At 42.1% G+C, this 22,337-nt stretch overlaps 1 protein-coding gene across 1 annotated transcript in view; it reads right to left on the bottom strand.

The window, feature by feature from the left end:
* The window catches only part of BPTF (bromodomain PHD finger transcription factor), a 65,556-nt gene extending 43,885 nt beyond the window's left edge, over nucleotides 1–21,671 (bottom strand). Inside the window, exons 1-3 of the mRNA XM_083427158.1 lie at nucleotides 20,775–21,671; nucleotides 6,804–7,626; nucleotides 187–410 (exon numbers count right to left, since the gene is read on the bottom strand). Coding sequence (XP_083283284.1) covers nucleotides 187–410; nucleotides 6,804–7,626; nucleotides 20,775–21,441 — 1,714 coding nt within the window. The 5' untranslated portion in view covers nucleotides 21,442–21,671. The remainder of the gene's footprint in view (nucleotides 1–186; nucleotides 411–6,803; nucleotides 7,627–20,774) is intronic.
* Nucleotides 21,672–22,337: the final 666 nt, after the last annotated feature.

Raw genomic sequence — 22,337 nt, 5'->3', positions numbered from 1 at the left:
TATGTATTCCAGTGGCACTATAAATGCAGCCCGTGGAACTTGGCCTTCCCAATTTTAACAGACATGCCCTTTTCCTCATAAACCTTTCTTCACTAGAATACACGTCAATGAAGTAGAAATTCCAAATGCGCTCGATAATCCATTGTGTGCTGTTAGCAATTCAGGATTAGTTTTGTAGATTCTTACCATTTGCTGCAGCAAGAAAAGATTTGTTGCTACCCCGTGCTTTATTGGTAAGGTCCTCCGTTATATCCATATGCCGATGTATTTCTTCACGCATTTCTTCCAGAGTTTTGCAGATATCAGCTTCCCAGTAATCTTTGTCAAGGCATTCAATTAATTCTGCCAGCTGGACTTTTGTGCTATAGTACCAGATTTTCTTATCTTTCTCACACTCTGAATCTTCCTCTCTGTGACAGTATTAGAATAATTGTTTATGAGACAAATGGCAATGAAACATATGTATATACTGGGAAAGAAACAGGAATGAAAAGAATAACTGAGTTCATATCGTAAGTTCACTGTTGAGCATGTATTTTTAGTTTACCACAGCTATTACCAAACTCTAAAAAAATGTTATAACATAATTCAATTCTTCCATAATTCAGCTGCATAATATGAGTTGCCACATTTAAAAATTGCATTATCACAAAACACAAACCTTTTCTTCCCTTTCCAATACACAAATAATATGTTTCTTTACCATACCGTACTCTAAAGTATTATGACATTCCCATACAAAAGGAATTTTCAATGATAATTTCAAAAATTAGACACTGAATCATTCGAAGAAATGATTATTTCTTCCAGGATGTTCTGTGGCTTCTCACCTAAGAAAAATCTCAACATAGGTTTTATTCACCATGAAGTCCTTGTACAACCAGTTAATCTGGTCTAATTATTGATGACTTGGAATTGTATAGCAAAAATATGGTGACTGTCTATTTCACACAAATCAGAATCATTAAGTGGAGGGCAAGCACTTTGGGTACAGGCATTATTACTTTACATCACATTTAGCCAATCCTGGTAGTCAGAAGAAATCTGCTGTCATGACTGACCCTGCCCATTCTCTTATTTTCGATATCGTGCTGAGCTTTGGGGGTGCTCCAAAGCAAGAATTAAAAGATATGGTCTGAAAAAAATTATGCTCTGCCACTTTAACAAATCCACACTTTGCATTGAGGAAATAATTCACTTTTAAATATAGTATTATATGACCTTTGCTTCTTTTTATAAATCCAAGAAGCAAGTAACAAATGTACATACGAGATGAGAGTAAAGATGAAATAATATTTTAAAGAGCCCTTAAGGTGGAAAAGAGGATGGAGGGAGTGGAGGAGACCTGGGAGAAACTATACCACATCCAATGTGGCTGCACATAGGCTCTGTTCACACATCATGATAAGCAACAAACCCCACTTTGCTATGAATGACCAATATGTTACTGCACATGGCTCAATCACTCCTGCTTTGCTCCACCCTGTCTGAAACGTGGAAGAACAAGCTGTGAAATACCATATGCAAAGGCTTTAATCCTAATGTTGCATACAAAACTGAATTTAAGTTCTTGAGCACCTCAGCCTACAACATGTCCTACTGCAAACAATGAAGTCTTATGAATTAAAGTGTCTACTTCTTTGTCATGTATCTAGATGTCTGCATGACTGCCTGATGCAATTGCTATGGAGTCCAGGGGTTCAATGGCAGAGTCCATGCTTCACATGCAGAGGGTCTCAGGCTTAACTGAAAGTTAAAAATGACCAGGCAGCAGGTTTGGATGGAAAAGCCATCTCCCTGAGACTCTGGAGATCCACTGCCCCTCAAAATAGACAATGCTGGGGACAAGATGGACTAATGCTCTGATTTGGTGCAAGGTGGCAGCATATGTTCTACACAAAAAAGTAGTTTTTGCTGAATCAGTTATGATAGCAAGTATGGTAAAGGTAAAGGCAAAGGACCCCTGGACGGTTAAGTCAACTATGGGGTGCTGCACTCATCTCGCTTTTCAGGTCGAGGGAGCCAGTGTTTGTCTATAGACAGCTTCCCGGGTCATGTGGTCAGCATGACTACATCACTTCTGGCACAACGGAACACTGTGATGGGAAGCCAGAGTGCACAGAAATGCCGTTTACCTTCCCGCCACAGTGGTACCTATTTATTTACTTGCACTGGTGTGCTTTCGAACTGCTAGGTTGGCAGGAGCTGGGACAGAGCAACGGGAGCTCACCCTGTCACGCAGATTCAAACTGCCAACCTTCTGATCGGCAAGCCCAAGAGGCTCAGTAGTTTAGACCACAGTACCACCCGCGGGTGGCGCTGTGGGTTAAAGCCTCAGCGCCTAGGGCTTGCCGATCGAAAGGTCGGCGGTTCGAATCCCCGTGGCGGGGTGCGCTCCCATTGTTCGGTCCCAGCGCCTGCCAACCTAGCAGTTCGAAAGCACTCTCGGGTGCAAGTAGATAAATAGGGACCGCTTACTAGCGGGAAGGTAAACGGCATTTCCGTGTGCGGCTCTGGCTCGGCAGATGCAGCTTGTCATGCTGGCCACGTGACCCGGAAGTGTCTTCGGACAGCGCTGGTCCCCGGCCTCTTTGAGTGAGATGGGCGCACAACCCTAGAGTCTGTCAAGACTGGCCCGTACGGGCAGGGGTACCTTTACCTTTTACCACCCGCGTCCCTGTTGCAAGTATGGAGTCAACCCAGCGACTGGAGAGCTGAAACCAGCACACTGGCTTCTGCCAAGGGACCAAGACTCCTGAGGTTGCTTCATCTACATCACAGCATGGTAAAGACCAGGCTGACCTCATTCATTGGCCAGAAAAAAAGTGGCTTCAGAAGCTTCCTCCCCACACACTACCTGCCAGAGAAACACAGCAAACAACTGCCAGTTGCCCAGGGACTGCAGAAGTAAAGGAAAAGAACACTCTGGCCCTATCTATCAGACAAAGGAAAAAGAAATGCCCATTAGTACTCAGTAAAGAATACCAGGAAGGGAAGCTCAGCCTGCGCTCCCCCCTCTTACACCCACTTATAGCTTCACCACTGTGTTCTGGCATTAGAGAACTGACCTCCCTCTCCTACCTTTCCCATTTCCCTTTCCTTGTGTGTTCCTGCAAGCCTGATGGCAATGCCATCCCTTTTAACTGATCTGAGCAGCTTGGGGGGGGGGGGGGGACATTGGTCTGAAAAGTGGAATACAGTACATATTGAAAAATATACAGTAATAAGTAAATAGTTTGATGACATGCATTTTCCATTCAGACTTTGATATGGGAGACCCCCCAATTCATTTCCCTAGCGTGCACTGCAAATTTATTACATGTAATTATCTCTTTAAAGATTTATACTGCAGTCTTAATCAAAATATCAAAGAATTCTAACAAGAGAAGTATCAGGAGCACCCGAAGAGTCTGGCCTAAATTTGAAGATGAGGCACTTGAGTTTTACCACTGGGTCACTGAAGTGTTACTATGTTTCAGTAAAAAAACCCAACAAATTTTTCAACAAGCCCCTCTTACATGGCTTAAGGCAGTATCTTTAGATATTGAGGCTTTACATAGAAAGGGGACTCAGCTACATTATTAAAGATGCAGTGAATTGAATGCGCTACAAACATGCAACGCCAGATGGCGCCAGATAGCAGGAAATTTTAAAACAGTTTCCCATAGTGATTTTTTTCTTTTGCTAAAATGATCTAATTTCTGACTTATTTATAGCATTCCCCCCCCCCCCCGTGTTTAGATCCACCCGGGGTCTACTTCAGATTCGTATGATTCTTCACTGGCACAGATGCGAGGAGGCAATCAGAAGCTTTCTTTTCCATTCTTGATTAGCCAGTGTTCAGTATTACACCTGAACTCTAAACTGCACTTCATCTTTAACTATACTAATTGAAAATAAGCCAGCTTTGTAAATCAGGGATTGAAATTTACTTGCTATCATATTCTTAAGACTAGATGCAGTTTGTGTTTGGACATCAATGATAACCATATGCTTGTAGGAAACAAAGTAAAGAGTCGTTCTCGAAAATTTTATTATCTATATTCAACCCTATACTGCTACAGCAGACTTAAAAAATAAATAAATAATGAGCCATGTCAAAGACTGGCCCATTCTCCTATGCTGCTTACAATTTTTTTAATGGCATGCCTTTCCTCAAGTACCAGTGTAAGATGTTTGAATAAAAAAGAAAAGTTTTTCAGTTTCATAAAAAATTCTCTGCCCTGTTGCCTAGAGGCAATTTTTGCTCATCATAGGCAAATAGAACACTGGCTGTTTGCAAGCCAACAATGAATCTGGTAGGAATCAATGGGAGTTTTTTATCTTCACGGTAAAGGAAACTCCTTGAGAAGGAAACGTCCTCTCAAATGATCAAAATACAAGGGCTTTATCCAGAGTGCCATCTTTTCTTTCTACAGTTATTTACTGTACTCATTAGTGGTAAGATCACATGCCTACAAAATGGATGTGGGTTTACAGAGAAAGACAGCAACTTTGCACTGAAAAAAGGTCCAACGGTTGAGTCATACAAGACTCTTCAAAATATGAAGTACAGTGGTACCTTGGTTGTTGAATGGCTTGGCTCCTGAACAAATCAGCTCCCGAACGCCGCAAACCTGGAAGTGAGTGGTTTGCAAATGTTTTTCAGAAGCCGAACATCTGACACGGTTTCCGATTGAGTGCAGGAAGCTCCTGCAGCCAGTCGAAAGCTGCACCTTGGTTTTCGAACAGTTTTGGGAGTCGAACAAACTCCCAGAATGGATTAAATTCAAGAACCAAGGTACCACTGTAGTATGAAATCCTCATACAGGCTGAGATTTCATGCCTGATGATCTCATATATGAGTTTTTAGTACAGGAAGATGTATTGAGAAAGCTGCGATCTAGTACAGAGTGTCATATAGCTCTTTCAAAATGAAGAGAATTTACTACTGCATTAAATACAATTTATATAATAAAGTGAAATAACTTTTTGTGTTTTGGCAAATTATAAATACCAGTCAGTTAAATTCAGGACTCTATGCCACTGAAAAAACACTGAATTTGGTAGTGGGCACAAAATTCACCTTCCTGAGAAGGAAGCTTCTGCTTTCTTTCTTTTTTAAAGCGATGTTTCCACATCTATAAGACCTTCTTGAAAGTATAAAAGCAATGGTGCTAAAATCGCAGAAGCCAGAAAAGGCAGAGTAAGATTTTTCAAAGATTGCGGGGGGGGGGGGGGGACGGGGACTGCAGAGTCCTTACCCATCCCCAACTGGCAAAATCAGCATAGATTTTATAAAATAGGAAGCCAATGAAGTGACTTAATTTAACCTAAAAGGAAATCATACAAACTTAGTCCATTTGCATAATATATACATTTTACAGAATCTAGCTTTTCTTGGAGAATAATTTGGATGGCCTGCACAGAATTTAGTTTCGTGCAGCCATGGAGTACATAAAACTTACTGCTATATTAGGAAGCAAAAACATTTCCTCATAGCCACACCAGAGGGAGGGAAAGAGGAAGGGGAGCAAGAGAGCCCCAGAGCCTGGGTTCATTCACATTACACTAAACTGTGATTTAGCACAGGGATGGGGACCTCCAGTTCATGGGTCAGTTCATGTGGTAATGAGGAAAAAAACCCGCACTCAACAAAGCATTTTTACAATGCCTTGAAGTGCCAACCATCACCTCAGAAAAATATATTAATGACTCCACAGACAGGATGGAATCACCACCCATGGTAGCCTGACACCATTTGCAGAAAGAAACACACGTGGCAGGCAGGGTTTCTTACTCATTTTATTTGACTTCTATGTACTTCAAATTGCCGTTTTATGAGATCAGGTGTGAGGTGTGAGAATTGCATTGCTCCAAAAGCTGCTTAGTTGCCTGATAATGGTATCAGCAGAGTTGCAATTTCTTTTTCCAACTGAGACTCTTAAAATAAACGGCATTTAAAATTTTATTCTTAGAAGAATCAGTGATCTGGCCCTTGGGCTTTTGCTGATATTCAACAATTTGTAATCTTTTCTGATGCATTCTAAATCTCAGGGTTCTGCAATCATGCCTCTACAAAAAATGACTTTGCACACTAAGCTCTACTACTTGGGTCATCACAACATAGCAGCTATGTTGCATTTGGATTTAAATGAAGTCACTGCCTGGTGTAGTGGTTAAGAGCGGTAGTCTCGTAATCTGGGGAACTGGGTTCATGTCTCCGCTCCTCCACATGCAGCTGCTGGGTGACCTTGGGCTAGTCACACTTCTTTGAAGTCTCTCAGCCTAACTCACCTCATAGAGTGTTTGTTGTGGGGGAGGAAGGGAAAGGAGAATGTTAGCCGCTTTGAGACTCCTTAAAGGGAGTGAAAGGCGGGAATCAAATCCAAACTCTTCTTCAAGTTATGAGCAAGATAAGAAGGAAAGAATGGATTCACAAAATACTAAAAATTCAGCAGTACTCTCAGGGTTAGAAAAATTGTCACTTTGGAGAAAAAGAAAGTAATACTGCTGTTAAGCTTGTTCATTCAAAAAACATTAAATACAAACACCAACAAAATAACACAAGTTTTCTTTTGCCAGACCAGATCTTATGTTTCTAAACCCTAACTTTTGTTTTGAAACACTGTAAGCAGGATCCTGGTATTTTTCAGTAACAGCCACTTCATTTCACCATTTGCCCCTCACCCCCCGCAGTGCAATTACTTTAATATTGCATGGAGATATAAAACACATTTTTGGCCCAATATAAAAGAAAATCCCACCTTCTTGAAAATCCACCATGCACCAATATTGTTACTGTGCTTAGAACATTTACTTACATAACGAGCCTCCTGTTCAGGAACCAGTATTTCCGCCTGTTTCTGTCGTATCCAATAGGTTCATGTCGAATGTATGGTTTATTTTTTTGGATTTCAGCAATACAGTCCGTTACACCAGGCACCTTATGTGCTACACAAACTTCACACTGCCATTCATCCTCAGGTACCTCTTCAAGAGGTGGTTTCACACACTCCAAGTGGTACACAGCTGAGCAAGTTTCACAGCAAAGCAAATCCCCCAGTTTGTGACAAACTCTACAATGGTCATCGTATTGTATCACACCTTCCGACATTAATTCCTCGCGTGCAATGTTTGTTGTAAGAAACTGATCCACTAAAAACTGCAGGACTTCAATTTTATTCTCAACGGGTCCATAGGGGTAGTCATCTGCCTCTTGGAAAGGAAGAACATGATGATATTCCTTGTCACTCTCACAATAAACCCGCAGAACCTCGGGCCACGTCATCCCGTCTATGAAATACAATGTGGAATTAACGCTATCTTTGAGGTCAGCAGGTCCAAAGGTAGTATTTGAAGTGTCTTCTTCACGTAAAACAGCTTTTAAAAGCACTATATGCATCTCTGCCATAAGTGTACACTGCTCCTGGCTTACCAGAGCAGCACAGAAGTCCTCAAAACGAAAAGGGGACAGTCGCAAGACAGTGCCAAAGTTCCGCAGTACCTCATAGATGGCAATAACATTCATTATATGCTCATTAGGCACCATTAAGTCCTCTGAGGATTTAGGCAAGTCAAGAGAAGGGACATCTTTTTCTTCCAGTATTGGAGAACGTGGACGATGTACTCTTTGTCTCCTCCTACCTGTAAGTAGAAAGGAACAATAAAAGATTAACAGGAAACAGAGGTAGATATAAGTCCACTTATTATACAATGAATGTGATGTGAAATAAGAACCATGTTAGACGTTTCTCGCACACTTCAATGGTCTTACACAGTTGTATTTTAAAAGTCTTGAACTTGCACTTCAACATAGGCAGTTATTCTTCTACCTTAAATTGAAACTAACATACCATGCGTGTTGCACTTTTACCAATGACTTTCCCATTTACAAGGGTTAGAACAAAACTTTTCCCTCTGCAAAGGGAAGGGCTCTTTCCATTTCTCAAAGGAACCATTTTATATTGTAAACTGCCCTGTGATCCTCAGATGAAGGGCAATACAGAAATTTCATTAAGAACCATCACCACCACGAGGTAACCATTTTATCTGATTCTCTCTTCCCCATGTAGTCTCCAACACCACTAATCCTCAACGTTTCAGGGGAAAAGAGGAATCAGCCAAAAGTGGCTTTCCACCTCCTTTTCTCTACCTCAAGCAGAACTTAGCTGAGCACAATCCAAGCCATAATCTTGTTTCCTCTCCTAAATTTCAATTACGTGAGAGACATGTTCATTTTTCTTGTTTAAGATATTGGTAGGAGTGAAAGAGATCTACAGAGCCATTGTGCCGCCTGTTTAAGTTTGCTGAATCTGTGGGCTTTCAACAGTTCAACAAAAACATTACAGAAATATATTGCTTTCCCAGATGTTGTAGGGCTTCAGTCCAGGCGGCATGACATGCATATATGCCATGACTGCATGGCAGCTTGAGCTGTACTTTCTGGTTTTCACTGCACATTCCTCACTGCCTACAAATCAACTTGCTCTTTAAGGTGAAGTGGCAATGTGAACAGCTGCAGTAAAATCTGAAATGAATTTCCCTCTATTTGTCTACAAATTCAAAACACTTCTTTCTTCCTAACTCTGTAATTCAGTTGCAAAAGCTGGAAATGTTCCATTTTCTCTTCAGTGATGAACAAAAACATATTACTAATTGCAAATGGGAGAAATCACAGCACTCTAGGAACACTTTACTAAATAATAATTGCAGAGGTTTGCATTCTGATACACTCAAATCTAGAAAACAGTTTACCCTGGATTATGGTTTCCATTTAAATTATATCTCTCTTTTGCTGAAGCTACTCATCCATATTTTATACAATGTTTCCCTGATCACAAAAAAACAATAAGCTGTCTAATTCAGAGTAGTTTTGAATTCTTCTTTAGACTTCACAGCAATAGCGTAACAACTAGATATGTGAAGCACTTAAACATATTCAAGGTACTGTAGTGGTAAATAGGTAAAGGTAAAAAGGTAATGTAAACACCGTTTCCGTGTGCTCTGGCACTTGGCATGGTGTTCTGTTGTGCCAGAAGCCATTTAATCATGCTGGCCACATGACCCAGAAAAGCTGTCAGTGGACAGCTCCCTCGATCTGAAAGCAAGATGAGTGCCACACCTCATAGTCGCCTTTGACTGGACTTAACAGTCCGGGGGTCCTTTACTTTTACCTAGTTGCAAATGCTGTGGGATCCAAAGCCTTTCTAAAGAAAATTAAAAGTGAGTAGAAACCCCTTTTTTGGGGGGGGGGGGTTCTTTGTTCTTAAACTCAAAAGTTTTGGACAATTTGACACAAACCAAGTTTTCTAGGTATGTTACTGGTACAGAAGTTATTTTCCCCCCCCCCTTTTTAAATCTCTCATGACAACTTCCCACAGACTCTTCCTCTCCTCTAGCTGCAACCTGTTATCACTAGATAGAAGCACTTAAACATCAGATTTACTCTACAAAAATGTCTTTATATAAAGCAAGCACATTATGACACAATAAACCTGAGAGGCCCCCTTTTTATTCTTGCTATTGGATGCTGGTCATTGTTTATGTAATTTTGTTATATTTATAGTACTAAAACGTTATCTTCTGTATGTAATTATATTTGCTACTGTGTCGTTTTGCTGGGCTATTATGAAATTATTTTTGCACTGTTTGGTTTTGAAATGTTTTCCCGTTTCCTTTGTTGTAAACCACTTTGAGAATGAATTTTATGTGTGGAAAAGCAGCATACAAATAAAATGAATGAATGACTTGCTGAGTGAATCACTTGGCCCAGATTTATTTCCAATCTTTCACTGGACTCCTGTCAATAACAAATGGTTGTCATGTCAAGGTCGCTATGAGGACAAAATTTAACTGGTAAAAAAGGCTACTGATTTCTTAAAGAACTCTTGAAATCCATATAATGTATGTGTCTATTAAAAGTGCACAGGAAGGGGGAAATGCCATTGGCGGTGCTGTTATGAAACTACCAATATTATTTATTTAGATGGTTCAAGGTTCACTCAACAATTACTTCAGATTACTCAAAGCTTATTCTGGAGCATCAGGCATAGTCCATGCTTCCAATGAGGGGGCAACAGAAAAATGGGCCATTTCAGTGGTCTCCCCAAGTGCTATTTTTATCGATGCTTAGGAGCCAAGCAGTGTTAGGAACTCAGATATATAAGTTAGATGCCAAATGGCACCAGGGCTCTAGGTAACGGTTGCCACAACGGAGTATCTATTCACCAGAAGATTTGACTAGATGGCCCTCAGCATCCCTTCCAACGCTACAATTATATGATTCTACGATCTCAACTACATTGCTTGGTTGTAGCTTGCTCTTACAACAATCCACTGGTCCCCAGTATGCAAGAAGAAGTAACACACAGGGGAAACGGAAATAGTATCAACTATGAACTAAGGCAGAAGTTTTTTAAATGGTGGTCGCCAACCTGACACCCAGAAATCTCCATAGTCTCAAATGGACCCGCACCGGTAGCAAAACGTGCCTGGTACCTGTGGAATTTCAAACACTGGAGCCAAGCACATAATATATTTTTTTAAAAAAACCAGGGCTTTTGGTCTTTAATTTGAAGGGCTTCAAGTATTTGCGGCCTATTTTAGTGCAACAGGATCTGTAAGACCAGTCCTTTATCTGTAGAGATGCGTTGTTTAGGTTTTCATCGGTTGTGCTTTTTAAATTTGGTTTTAGTGTTTATGATGTGTTTGAAAGTTGCTTTAGTCCACTTCTGTGAGAAAAGCAAATAATAATAATAATAATAATAATAATAATAATAATAATAATTCAGTTCAACTGCCCCAAATGACATTTAGTAGTTTTCCATTTTAAATAAAGTCTGGTTAAGATATCAAATGCTGGCCTAAGAGACATCATAAGCCTGGTGGCTTTCACCATTTTCCTAAACCTTAGTATCCATCACAGCCCTTGTTTAGGAGGACACCCCACGTCTATGGCACCATATACTTTTCCAAAGTTAATATTCTGACCTTCTTAGTTTTTGGTCAGTGGGGGAAGACTATTCCAAATAACTCCAACACAATAATTATTAAAAAACCATCACTTTCTTGAAGTGATAATGAACTTTCTCATGAGGAGGCAACTACATCCATCTTGCACTTGTAATGTGCCTGTGAGTTATTCAAGGTATTGATTTGTCAATAAATTACTGCAAAATTTGGGACAGAATGCAGTGGGGAATCTTGTGTTTCAATTCTATCAATCTCCCACAAAAATAAAGCTCCCTGGGCATGGAAGACAATCACGTGAGAAAGCAATAATAGCTCTTAATTGGTCAGTGATGTCCTATTCACATGTGCACGTTCTGTAGTACTGGAACGTTTGCACAGTTAGAAATCAAGAGGTCAAACTTAGAGCTGGTGCATGTTCAGAACTGAGCAACTGCCAAGTTTACAAGTGTGAGTGGCCCAGCAAAAACAACCCTACAGAGTTTATATTTTGTGTCTCATTGCCTCAACTCAGTTCATACATTCAGCTGTCAGCCATGAAATATTCAATAATTTAAAAATCATCAACAGCTAAGTGTGTGAACCAGGTCTTTTGAGAGTTCACATACCATGTGCTTTATACTACACATACATGGTAACAGAACAGAACAGATTTCACAATTTATAAGCAAAAACACCAACAAGTATTTTTACCACTAGTACTATCACATGCCCTTTGCTAGCAGGTCCCTGGGCAGGTTACAACAATTTAAAATTCATAACTAACAATCATTAAAACAAATGTCAGTCACAAGAATTGGGTGGATCCTGAAAACACACATCTTAGACCAGGGTAAAGAGGTGCATCTTCAGCATTTGCCAAAAGCTATACAGTGAAGTTGCCAGATGCAATTCTGTGCAGAGGGAATTCTACCGTTAACCTGGAAACAGGATGCACCCTGATTTAAACCTGATAACTGCATATATCTTGTTGGGGGGGGGGGAGCACAGATACTTAGCATGACATACACTCAACATAGCTATGACTCTGTACCTTAAATTCTGCTACAGCTGACTACAGAAATTAGGGCAGAGCCAACAACTGCCCTACTGGTTCACAAAACAAAGCTCTGAAAAGAAGCACTCCAAGTTATTATTTAATTCACGTTATGAGGCTAGTTTGGTTGTGGGTCTTTAGTGTAATGGACTTCAGGACATGACAGGGTTATCAGGGTTCCAGATTTGAGAACTATTAGCAACAGGGTTGTCTGCAATATAAAGCTTAATAAAAACAATATAATCATGGCCAACTTCTTAAGTTTGATGGGAGGCTAAAGACTGTAAAAATCTTTCAATTAACCGGAATACTGAATTGGATGAGGCTTTAGTTACACGAAAGTCCTGAATGAGAATGCACATTCCCTAATATACACAGAGATATACCCAGCCAGTTTAACAAGATGCAGATGTTCAAAGGGAAATGTGTACCCAGGCACACACCTGCATGAGTACTGTATGCAAAATTTCCTTTTAGAATTTGGGCAATTAAACTTCAGATCTAATGCCAAGTTTAGGCGATATAAATCTGAACTTATATAAATATGTATTTGCTTCTTGCACTTTTAAGTTCTGCCTCCTCTTGTATGACCTTCTGTAATCTTTATCATCACAAACAGCACATCAAGTGCAACATATATACAAAGGGGAATGGCTATTGGTTTCCCCATAGCTCTGCACTCTTTCCTGGCAAATCATCAAATCTGCATTTTAGACATCTTTCAGAAATTCTGCAAGAAGTTTAAAACTTCTGCATTTTGACAGCTAGGGCTAAGTCTGCAATGAATGAATGAGATTTCATTCTGTGCACTTCAGCTTGTTTTACATGCTTTTATTTACTTTTGGTACATCACCAGTTATCCACTTTCAGTCTTTGGACAGGATTAGCAGCAGGTTTAAACAAAATGTTATCTTAATATACACTGAAGACATGCTATTTCAAAGCCTCATATGCACATCAGAATACCAAGCCACTCATAGTTTGAGGATCAGTCCTAGAATGATTAGCAGACTAAGATTTCTGATCATCAACAAAGAATGGTAATCTTAAAATCTCTTTGACAGAACACACACAAGGAGTGAAAGCTCACAAATGCTAAAAATATACAGTACATGCATTCTTTGCAAAGAAACCAAGCTACAAGTGAACAAGCCACAGTGAACCTAAGGTTTACAAACACACATCCTCCACCTGGGTTGTCATTAAGAAATTGTAAAGTTTTCAGTGTGGAAAAATGTGGTTTGTCAAGATATCTAGAACAACGAACTGTGGGTAACATTAACTACTGTTAGTTTAAGACACTGATTATGCACCCCTCCCCCACATGTTCAGAAAAGGTCTGATTTTCTGATCTGTACCTTCTTTTCCGTCGCCTTTCACAAATTATCTAGATTACAAGTATTCTTAGATTGCCAACCTACATTTAAAAATAAACTTTCTAGTGCTCTTGTTGGGAAGAAACTCTTAAGGTATTACAAACCACAAACCATGCAAGATTTGCATGGATCAAGGGTACCTTATGGGCTGCCTTCTCCTGCATTAATGTAACTACCGAATGAGGCCTTGCTTCATCTCCTGCCACCATCTGAGGTGCGGTTTATTTTAATTCATTCATAGCAAAATACTAAAATTTATACTCTGTTTTTCCTTTCCAAAAGAAGTTGCTCAAAGCGGCTGACAAAAGTATTTAAGAAGCACAAAAATGAAATAATAATCCACCTTTTAAAAAAACTAACCATTGCACAAACCATTACTAAAAGCAACATCGAAGAACAAAAAGGAGGAAGAGCTGGAGCTTGCAACAAACAAATTACATAAAGCAACAGCAGACACAAAGGCTTGTTTAAAAAGAAATGTCCTCAATTCCTGGCAAAATACAAAGAGGGAAGATGATAAGCTAACCTCTTAGAGCAGGGAGTTCCACATCTAAGGTACATCTAAGGTATTGTCACAGAGAATGCCCCAACAAGCATATACCGTATTTTTTGCTCTCTAAGACTCACTTTTTCCCTCAAAAAAGTAAGGGGAAATGTGTGCGCGTCTTATGGAGCGAATGCAGGCTGCGCAGCTATCACAGAAGCCAGAACAGCAAAAGGGATTGCTGCTTTCGCTGCACAGCGATCCCTCTTGCTGTTCTGGCTTCTGAGATTCAGAGTATTTTTTCCCTTGTTTTCCTCCTCCAAAAACTAGGTGCATCTTGTGGTCTGGTGCGTTTTATAGAGCGAAAAATACAGTAACTAATGCACAAAGGGATGTGGCCAGGTATGACAGTGACTGTAAGAGGAATGGAAAAGCTGATGCACCAGCCAAAGTTGGGTGAAAGCACTTCTGGTGGCATCTTAAAACAAGGCCAAGTCCAGGAGTACTTCAAAATTATGAATTTTATTTTGTATGGGGAGTGCAATCAAGGCCAAAATGGGCTGGCTTCCTATTCAAATAAACTGTTATTTAATCCTAGCCTTTTCTGAACGAAAGCTTTAATTACATGCCTACCGATTTATGTCATGTGACAGTTAAGTTGGGTGTTCTCGTAAACATAACCAACTCATGGATTGTGAAGAGAATTTTCACTTCTGCAATGTAAATTCTCGGGGAGGTTCAATGGACCTCAGAGGACTGCATACAATGTAAACAGAGCAGCACCCCTAACCTTAGCTCCGCCCAGAGTGATATATATTGTAATTGACATGCCACTTGTGCAAAAGGTAATCAAATAGTGGAAGGCATCCCTGCCCACTTTTGGCAGAAGCCCTACTAATTCTGTGTGATGTGACCATAGGACGAGCACCCGTAGGTGGAGTTTTTCAGTCAAAGTGAGTGAAGTTTAATCACTGCAACATATCAGTGTGAACAGAGCACCAGTTGCTAAAGTGTAACTTTTAAACAACTCTCATCTTCCACCCCCCGCCTTTACACCATTTTCCAAGGAGTGCATTGTTGAGGCCAAGGTATGGATTACTAAAGCTTTGTAATGTTGCAAAAAATATTAATCCTTACCCTACAATCACCTACAAGCTTGCACATTAATCCCCTGCTCTGCTTACCAAGATGTGCCTATTTCTCCATTGACATTTACACTTACCATGGTTAGCTTGAATAGCACTTTGAAAAGCTGCCTTCTAACAAACTCTAGTTTGAAGGAGTCTTAACACTGCCTGTGAAAAGCAAACGGAGGGAGAACTTGTATGCAAAGCGGGGAAGGAAAGAGCTTGCAAGTCTATAAGGCACATATTACCGCAACACTGGGCCACTGTTGTACAGTGCTCACTGGCATAATGTAAATCAGGCATAGGCAAACTCCGGCCCTCCAGATGTTTGGGACTACAACTCCCATCATCCCTAGCTAACAAGACCAGTGGTCAGGGATGGTGGGAATTGTAGTCCCAAACATCTGGAGGGCCGGAGTTTGCCTATGCCTGATGTAAATTTTACAAAATGAAACATCCACTGCTCTGAATTATTAGTCACTCCACTTTACTCAGAATTATTTTCCAGAAACAGCACATTCTCAGTAAAGGTGAAGGGACCCCTGACTGTTAGGTCCAGTCGTGAACGACTCTGGGGTTGAGGTGCTCATCTCGCTTTACAAGCCGAGGGAGCCGGCGTACAGCTTCTAGGTCATGTGGCCAGCATGACTAAGCTGCTTCTGGCGAACCAGAGCAGCACACGGAAACACCGTTTACCTTCCTGCCGGAGCAGTACCTATTTATCTACTTGCACTGTGACGTGCTTTCGAATTGCTAGGTTGGCAGGAGCAGGGACCGAGCAACGGGAGCTCACCCCATCGCGGGAATTCAAACCGTCAACCTTCTGATCGGCAAGCCCTAGGCTCTGTGGTTTAGACCACAGCACCACCTGCATCCCTTCACATTGTCAGTAGTGTTCGAAATTAGCTTTTGACCACTTGTAACCAAGTGAAGATGCCTGGGATGGCGCTTGACATCTCCACCATCTGAGGATTACTGGATCTGGACTGTTTTCACACACTAATACCCCATCCTGTAGAACTCTATCCATTATATTTTATCTGAACAACTGGAATGCATTTCTGGAACCAAATTGCTTTTTCTGTGCAGCCTGAGCAGGAGTGGTCACCATTAAGACATTAGAATAGGCCAAAATATACATGGACTGTCTCTGACAGTCTTTTCTTCTTTAAGGTCTCAAAGCTCTTAACCTAGCTCAAGGTTGTCGTCTTGAACTAGCCATGTGTTTAACTAGAATCAATCAGTCAGTCCATCATTTGAAAAACAAGACTTTAGAGCTGTCTTGCCCCAAAATGGCAACTAGAAATTCCATTTTGGCGACTGCAACCTTGGTTTAAGGAGCCATTTGGCGCCTAGCTTATACACCTAAGTTTCTAACACTGATTCTATAGCACTTTAACAACACACATTCTAGGGTGTGTTTGTGTATGTGGGTGGGTGTGAACCAAGTAGGTCAATAGGTGGATGCAGTATTTGCCATCCAGTACACCATCACAACCAAAATATTATGGTAGGGCCAAACAAACCGTGTCATACCAGAAGCCAGCAGAATGCAGGTGCACACTGTTCAAGTTCACCTGCCCTACTCTTCAGTTGTTCCCCATGAGGAGGAAACAAACTATAGCAGCGGATTAGCATTATGTTGCTTCTTGTTATCTCTAGGCCAGTGCTCTGGTTTGGTTCCTCCTTGTTCAGCAAAGAGGGGAGCAGCAGGGCAGGCATGATTTGACAAGTGTATACCACCTCGCTGCTGATGAACCAGAACAACAAAAACTTAAGTATCTACTGAAACCGATTGATGGACTATCATTGGCCATTGTAAAAACAAGGAAAGCCTGACACCAACTGTCAGAAAGAAGCAGCAGCCGCAAGAAATACCTGTAAAGTAAATCTGGCTGTTTTGTTTTAAGGGTCATTCTATGTGAAGTGATCAAATTATATATATATATATATATATATATATGCAGGTTTTGGTGTCCTCGGGTGTCTTCCCGTGTAAAAGTTGGGGTGTCTAGGCGACGTTTCGACGAGGTCTCACTCGTCATCTTCAGGCTGGTGCTTTCGGCTTCTTGTTACTGGAACAGAGCAGGATCTCAGTGTTTGAGTTCCTATAAATACTGTTGAGGAGGTGTGGTGTATAGCCTCCAATGTTCTGGGCAGAGAGGAGGTTCCCAGGCTAGTGTGCCTTTTCTTCTTTTGTTCCTTAATTACACGCCCCTATACACGAAGCCAAGCCAGAGCACAACCAAGTGCAGTACAGCCATCTTCTCAGAAAAACTCTTCACAAAGTTCAAGAGTTCAAGACACGAAGGCTTTAGCAACTAATCCACACCTAATGACCCACCTAAGTGGGATTCAGGAAATCACTCAAGAAATCACTCAAGATATCCCTCAAGTAATTAAGGAACAAAAGAAGAAAAGGCACACTAGCCTGGGAACCTCCTCTCTGCCCAGAACATTGGAGGCTATACACCACACCTCCTCAACAGTATTTATAGGAACTCAAACACTGAGATCCTGCTCTGTTCCAGTAACAAGAAGCCGAAAGCACCAGCCTGAAGATGACGAGTGAGACCTCGTCGAAACGTCGCCTAGACACCCCAACTTTTACACGGGAAGACACCCGAGGACACCAAAACCTGCATTCCTGTACCCGTGAAAATCTACGAAAGCATATATATATATATATATATATATGCAGGTTTTGGTGTCCTCGGGTGTCTTCCCGTGTCTTCCCTTTGGTGTTGCCGGGCAAAAAACCAAGAACTCAGCTCAGAATTGAGACAGCTCATGAAATGAAGTACAAACAAGAATTCTTTCAAAGCATTAATTCTATCAAGCAATAGCAAGCTATCACTCTGCTTTTAAAACACATTTTTAAACTAGAAGCCTGACTAGCTTTTCAGATGCCTGAAAAATAACTGATATTACCGTATATTTTGAAGCCTAGTTTATTCTGTTATATCTTACTCCAAGAAGGCCCATTTATCCTAAATAGAACCCAGTAAGGCAGACATGTATGTTCTCTCTCTCTATATATATATATTGATCTCATTGAGATCCCAAGATGAAATTTTGCAGGTAGCGCTTAGAAATATTAAATAATCAATACATTTTTTGGAAATTTTTGAACATATTATTTTTAATCACTTTTTAAAATTTTGCAACTTAACTTTAAAATGTAAAGTAAGATGTTCATGTGACATATCATATTAAAGCCAATGACGTTCTGAAGAGATTGGTATTTTTAGTTTTGACATACCTCAGTTCTAGGTTAAGATTGTAAGATTTTTGTGTAGATCAAAATTGCCAATTTTTTGAAATTTCAAACCCTCATAACTCAAAAACAGGATGGGATAAAAAATTTAAAACTGAAATCTGGGACCCTCTCTTATATTACTTTTAGGAAACTGAAAGTGGAAGAAATATAAAATATTAAGGTAAATGTGATTGGATCACTTGATATGGAATGACCCTTAACACCAACTCTTAAGTTTTTTAAAAACAGTTAGAATAATCAGTGTGTGTGTGTGTGTGTGTGTGTGTGAAAAAGTCATATCCACTGCAAGACATCAAATATCTATCAATGGCACAATGTTAGCATACAACACAAATTAGATACAAAACAATACATATTTTAATTTGGGTATGATTCAGTTTCTGAACTGATCTCATTAACATTGACACTTAACATTTGAGAACTGTGTAAAGAATTTATTCAAATCCATTCAGAAACTGAATCATATCCAAATTAAAATATACACTTTAGAAGCAAACTAAACAGCACTAACATTTCCTTTTCTACAGGTGAACAATTATAAAGGTCTCCTTGGATCAAAATTCAGTTCCTACGTTGTCAATATAGAAAAATATTATTAGTACTATGAAATAATCCCTTGCCATTGAAAAGCAACAGTGAAGGGAAAAACCACAGCTAGGAACCATTACAACTAAACAAAACTTTAAACTTGTTCATGCAGTGTTCACTCTCATATTGTGAATTAGGAAAGCTTGCCTTTATAAAAGCACCTTAACAATAAACAAAATTAACTGCCTCTTGGAAAACTCAACATCCATTTTAATATAGAGAACTGCGTCTTTTGATGTTGATACAGATGAAAAATGGGTCCGATTTCCCCCCATAACTTTCATACAGCCATCGTACTATACAGGCATATTTAGTAAAATGTAAGCTATTTCAATATTCCACACTGGGGTTGTCCTTGTCAAACTGTAAAAGCACAGAACTGTCATATCAATCACATCTACCAATATATAAGTCCCAATCCTGATTGTTTACATACTTGATAAAACACATGCAAGTATATAAAAATAGTTGCCACCAAGTAAGGAAAGTTAAGCATGTAAGATTTAATGCAATAATATTTTGCTGGATTAAATCTACATTTTTTTAAATAAAAACCCCAAAACATTCTTAAAATGCCAGAAGTTCAGCATGATCCATACTACAATCAAACTCTTAAAACTTGTTATAAAAAGTTGAATATAATTTCTTCCAACAGTTGAACTGGCAAGTTCACCGTAAAATTAAACACCACAAGCTCTCTTTAAAACAAGCTGGAAGCAAACACTGCTGCATAACAAAAATTGGTAAATGAAAATGAAAAAATAAAGAAAGAAAAAGATATCCATTTGAATGTTTTCAATTACTACAAATACATGTGATGGGCTTGCACGCTATGATTTAAACCATACTGTGCGTCCGCCAATAATTTGATCTCTATTCCCAACGCACTGCTTTCCTTTGTAAACAAAAACACCACCCCCTAGTTTTGCACAAAGTCAAGAGTCTGCAAGATACTCCCCCACCTTCCCCAAGCATCACATGCATGCTCCCTTTCCCCTGCTATTTCGCTCATCCCCAATTGATTCTTCCAAGACAGTGGTTCCCAATTAGCTGATTACTGAGGACCCCCTATTTTTCAAGAGCCACGGACCCCCCACCCCACTCTCGCTTTGGAACAAGTTGATAACTACATGGTAGCTGCTTCTGCAAAGCAATTCCGTGCACAAAATGTGGGGCAGCCCCTAATAAGCAAAGGAGTTTTGGTATGTACTAAAAACAGCAACAAACAACAACAGGCCATAAAATGTGTGATATTACCATGCAAAAAAGACAAAAAAATTGTTGGGGATAGGGCAAGGGATGGGGCCATGGATCCAGTGGACCCCCATTCTAATCACCCCCTATTTTTTCAAGAGCCACGGACACCCCCCTCCCCGCTTTGGAACATGTTGATAACTCCATGGTGGCTGCCTCTGCAAAGCAATTCCCTGCACAAAATGTAGGGTAGTCCCTAAGAAGCAAAGGAGTTTTGGTATGCACTAACAACAGCAACAAACAACAACAACAGGCCATAAAATGTGTGATATTACCATGCACAAAAAATGACCAAAAAAATTAGACATAAGGGAGGCAACGGATGGGGCCCCTAACTGGGAACCCCTGCTGTCAGACCATGTTTGCCATCTCCTCTTCCTGCGAACAAGTAGCCTAGGATCGCTATTTATTTTCTCTCTCAAGTTCTGCCACTGTGGCTTCCCGCACCTTGCCCTCTTCCTGACGGAGCCCCTCGCTTCCCTTCTCCCCACATCTTGCCCCCATTGCAGCGCGCATCCCCGTGGCGGGGGGGGGGGTTTAGCACCACCCCATTAACCCCCACCCCATCTAAAGCAAAAACCCGTCCACCACCCCTTCCCTAAGGCGATGGGCTCCGGGGTGGAACAAGTGGGGGGCGACCCCCCACCCCGGGCCCTAGACCCCCCCCCGCTCGCCGTACCCGGGGTGCTGCTGTAGGTGCTGTGGCTCTTGAAGCTGCTCTCCGTGCAGTAGCTGGCGTCGTCGTCCTCGTCCTCCTCCATCTCTTCGGGGTAATCCGAGTCGTCGTCGTCGTTCTCCTCCTCTTCTTCTTCCGCCACGGCCTCGTCTTCCCCGGAGTCGGGCTTCTCCCCGGACTCGCCTTCCTCGTCGTCGGACACGGCGCTCTCGTCCTCGTCGCTCTCATGGTCGTCGTAAACCACTTGGCTGCTGCGGCCGCTCCTCTTGGGAGCGGAGGAAGAAGCACCACCACCTGAGGCGGCGGCGGGCGCCCTGCTTTGGCTGCCTCCTCCTCCTCCTCCCGCCGCTCCAGCAGCAGCAGACCTGCCCCTGCCCCGGCCGCTATTGCCTCCCCCGCCAGGGGTGCTGCTGCTGCCGCTGCCGCCCTTCCTCCTGCCGCCTCCCCTGACTGAGGGGGAGGCCTGGGCAGCGGCCCCCCTCGGCTTGGGCCCTGCAGCCCCGGCCGCCTGGGCCGAGGCCGCCCACCTGCCCCGGCTGCTGCCCCTCAGGCGGGAGCGGAGTCCCCCGATAGGGCCCGGCGGCGGGGCTGCTGGAGCCGGGGTGCTCGCCCGAGCCGGGGCCGCCGCAGGCTGCTGGTGCTTGGGCGGCCTGCCTCGCCGGCCCCGCATCGCTGGGCGCTGGCCGAGAGCGCTGAGGGGGGAGGTGTTGTGTGTGCGCGCGAGGGCCTTCGGGTGGCTTTTCCGAGCGGGCGGTTGCGCTCTTTCTCCCTCTTCCTCCCCGCCCCCCCTCCCTCGGCGGGGAAGGAGGGCCTCCGGCGAGCCGCTCGGGCCGAGGGGCTTCAATGCGAAGGGCCGGCGTCCCGCTCGGGATCGCCGCCGGCCGCCATCTTGTTTCTTCGCCTGCTTGCCTCGGATCGCTCCGCTCCGACAGGGGGGAGGGAGGGAGGGAAGCGGCGGCAGGGCCGGAGCGGGTCACGTGGCCGGGCCTTGCCTGCGCTTCGCCGGGAGAGGCGGAAGGGGGCGCGCGAGAGGGGAGCTCGTTCGGGGATGATGCTGATGTTGCGGATGCTGCCGCCTGAGCCAGATCTTCTTTGCACCCGCGAAAAGCCGCGTCCAGAAAACACGCGGGGCGCGATCGCTTTCGCAGATAAGAGTTAAGTCGCGCCTCATTTGTACACGGGACTTAAATGCCGTACGCATTGCAAACGGTCCCCTTCGCGTGCGTGTCTGAAAGGCCTGTGTCTGAAACACATGGTTACTGGGGTTGCCAGATTGTTTCACCAGGGCACCCCGAAAGTTATTGTTAAAGGAAATTGCTGAGCTTTTTTTAAAAAAACAAGTTCAATACCTTGCTACACAAGTTTTTTTTTAAAGCCAAGTTGTTGCGCTAAAAGAATCCCATTATTTTTTTATTGACTTGACTTTTTTTCTTGAGCTATTGTCATAAAAAGGAAATTCTTGAGCAATTTTTTTAGACAACGCTCCCCCCCAAATTGTTCAGCTTTTTGTTTTTGTTTTTTTGAGCCCCAAAAAATCCTGCGAGTTTTCAATTGACTTGACTCAGA

The sequence above is a fragment of the Podarcis tiliguerta genome (assembly GCF_965153285.1).
Source record: "Podarcis tiliguerta genome assembly, chromosome: 2".
Classification (NCBI taxonomy): Eukaryota; Metazoa; Chordata; class Lepidosauria; order Squamata; family Lacertidae; genus Podarcis; species Podarcis tiliguerta.
Note: the sequence above shows the minus strand (reverse complement) of the source record. Positions and strands in the feature narration are given on the sequence as shown.